This window comes from Pygoscelis adeliae, unplaced genomic scaffold (genome assembly GCF_000699105.1).
Source record: "Pygoscelis adeliae isolate BGI_AS28 unplaced genomic scaffold, ASM69910v1 Scaffold275, whole genome shotgun sequence".
Taxonomy (NCBI): domain Eukaryota; kingdom Metazoa; phylum Chordata; class Aves; order Sphenisciformes; family Spheniscidae; genus Pygoscelis; species Pygoscelis adeliae.
Genome location: NW_008824763.1, coordinates 138,755 through 140,396, shown reverse-complemented (window position 1 = coordinate 140,396; position 1,642 = coordinate 138,755). Strand labels below are relative to the sequence as shown.

At 63.2% G+C, this 1,642-nt stretch overlaps 1 protein-coding gene across 1 annotated transcript in view; it reads right to left on the bottom strand.

Moving 5' to 3' along the window:
• Window positions 1-1,186, bottom strand: part of LOC103916554 (5-hydroxytryptamine receptor 3A-like) — a 4,832-nt gene extending 3,646 nt beyond the window's left edge. Inside the window, 4 exon segments of the mRNA XM_009323562.1 lie at window positions 104-313; window positions 667-711; window positions 892-1,051; window positions 1,170-1,186. Coding sequence (XP_009321837.1) covers window positions 104-313; window positions 667-711; window positions 892-1,051; window positions 1,170-1,186 — 432 coding nt within the window.
• Window positions 1,187-1,642: the final 456 nt, after the last annotated feature.

Genomic DNA, 1,642 nt, shown 5'->3' with positions numbered 1-1,642 from the left:
TAATTACTGACGGTTGCGGTTAGCCAGCATTGGAAATGGCCCAATTGCCGAGCCGTTCCCCATCTGCAGCTCGCCCGATGCGGGGAGGCCGGCAGCCCCGTGCCGGGAATACAAAGCGCGGGGCGGCACGTGCCCGCGGTGGGCGAGGGGGGTCCGAACCCCGGGGCTGCCTGCCGCGGCCCCAGGGGTTTCACCTCACTCACAACTCGTTGATGAGGATGTCGGGCACCCAGATGCTCTCCACGGGGAGGGAGATCTGCGTCAGGTTGTCGAAGCGCGTCGGGTCCCACCTGAGGAACTCGTCCGTCCAGTGCTGAGGGACAAGGGAGAGGGGTTTGGAGGGCAAGGTCCCTTCCACCGTGCCAGGACCCAAACCCACATTAGCACCCTGCCATGGGAACCAATCTTCAACGCCATCCATGGGAGGGCGGGAAGGCTCATCCTCCAGCTATCGCACCACCCAGTGGTGTGAAGCACGGAGCATGAAAGCTGTGCCTTGAGGTTCATGCTCTACAGAGGTCTCGTCATCCCCTGGGATGGCTTTGAACTTGCTCCGCTCCTTCAGGGCTGCATGCCTCTCCAAACCTATGTTTGCAGGGGTGCTCAGCCCTGGGGGGGGCGGTCCCAGCGAGGGAGGGGCGAGGTTGCATGGTCTCATCTGCTCACCTGCCTGTACCAGATGTAGGTGGTCAGCACCTGGTTTTTCTCATCCTGCGGGAAGAAGAGGACACAGTGTCGGCACAGGGGGTACTGGAACTCTGGAGGATGGGCAGAGCGTGCCAGGAGGATGCTGCACACCGGGTACCGTTCCCCTTGCTGCGGACGTGCAGGAGCTGCCCACGCTGAAGGCAGCTGCCCCCACCCCATGCAGGGTGGGAGCAGAGGACTCACCACGCTGAGGATGGCGTAGACCATGAGGTCGATGGCCACATTGGTGGTCGTTCGCCAGTCCCGGACAGGCCGGGTGCCCTTCTGGTAGTGGGCCAGCAGGTAGTGGGACAGGCGGCGGAGGGCGGGGCGGTCTCTGGTTTCGGGCCCCCGGGCCGCGTACCTGCCGGCAGAGGGAGGGGGGGATGGATGGAGGGCTGCTCGCACCGGGGCAGCGGCCGCAATCGCCCAGGGGTGTGCTGCGAACCGCGGGATGCTGCTGGCTGCCACCCCTCGCTTACCGGTTGGGGTTCCCCATCAAGGTTAAATAGGAGCATCCCGATGGGAAACAAGCCTGCCCGCCAGAACCGTCACCTAATGTTTCATTAATATCTTCTGCTGTGTAGGTGGATGGGGCTGTGACCTTCCCCCGGCCTCGGAGGGCAGGGCTGCCATCTTCTGCCTCTCCCAGACGGATGCCAGGACAGTGGCAGCGGGGGACCACGAGGGACTCGCTGCACCCAGATAAGTTTCCTACCACTCACTGCTTCCAGGGGCGTTTCTTCTTTGCCCTGCAGACGGAGGCGGTGAAGGTTAGAGGTGAACCAGGACGCTAAATTCATTTATTAGGTATCTTGGTATCTTGGCATTTGCTTCCTGCGGAAACAATCCCTCCGCTGGTGCCGGCAGCATTAATCGCAGAGCAAGTTGCTCGCGGCACCCGCGTCCTCGCTGCAAGGCAGCCGGCGACGCCCCGGCCCAGCCAGGGCCCCAG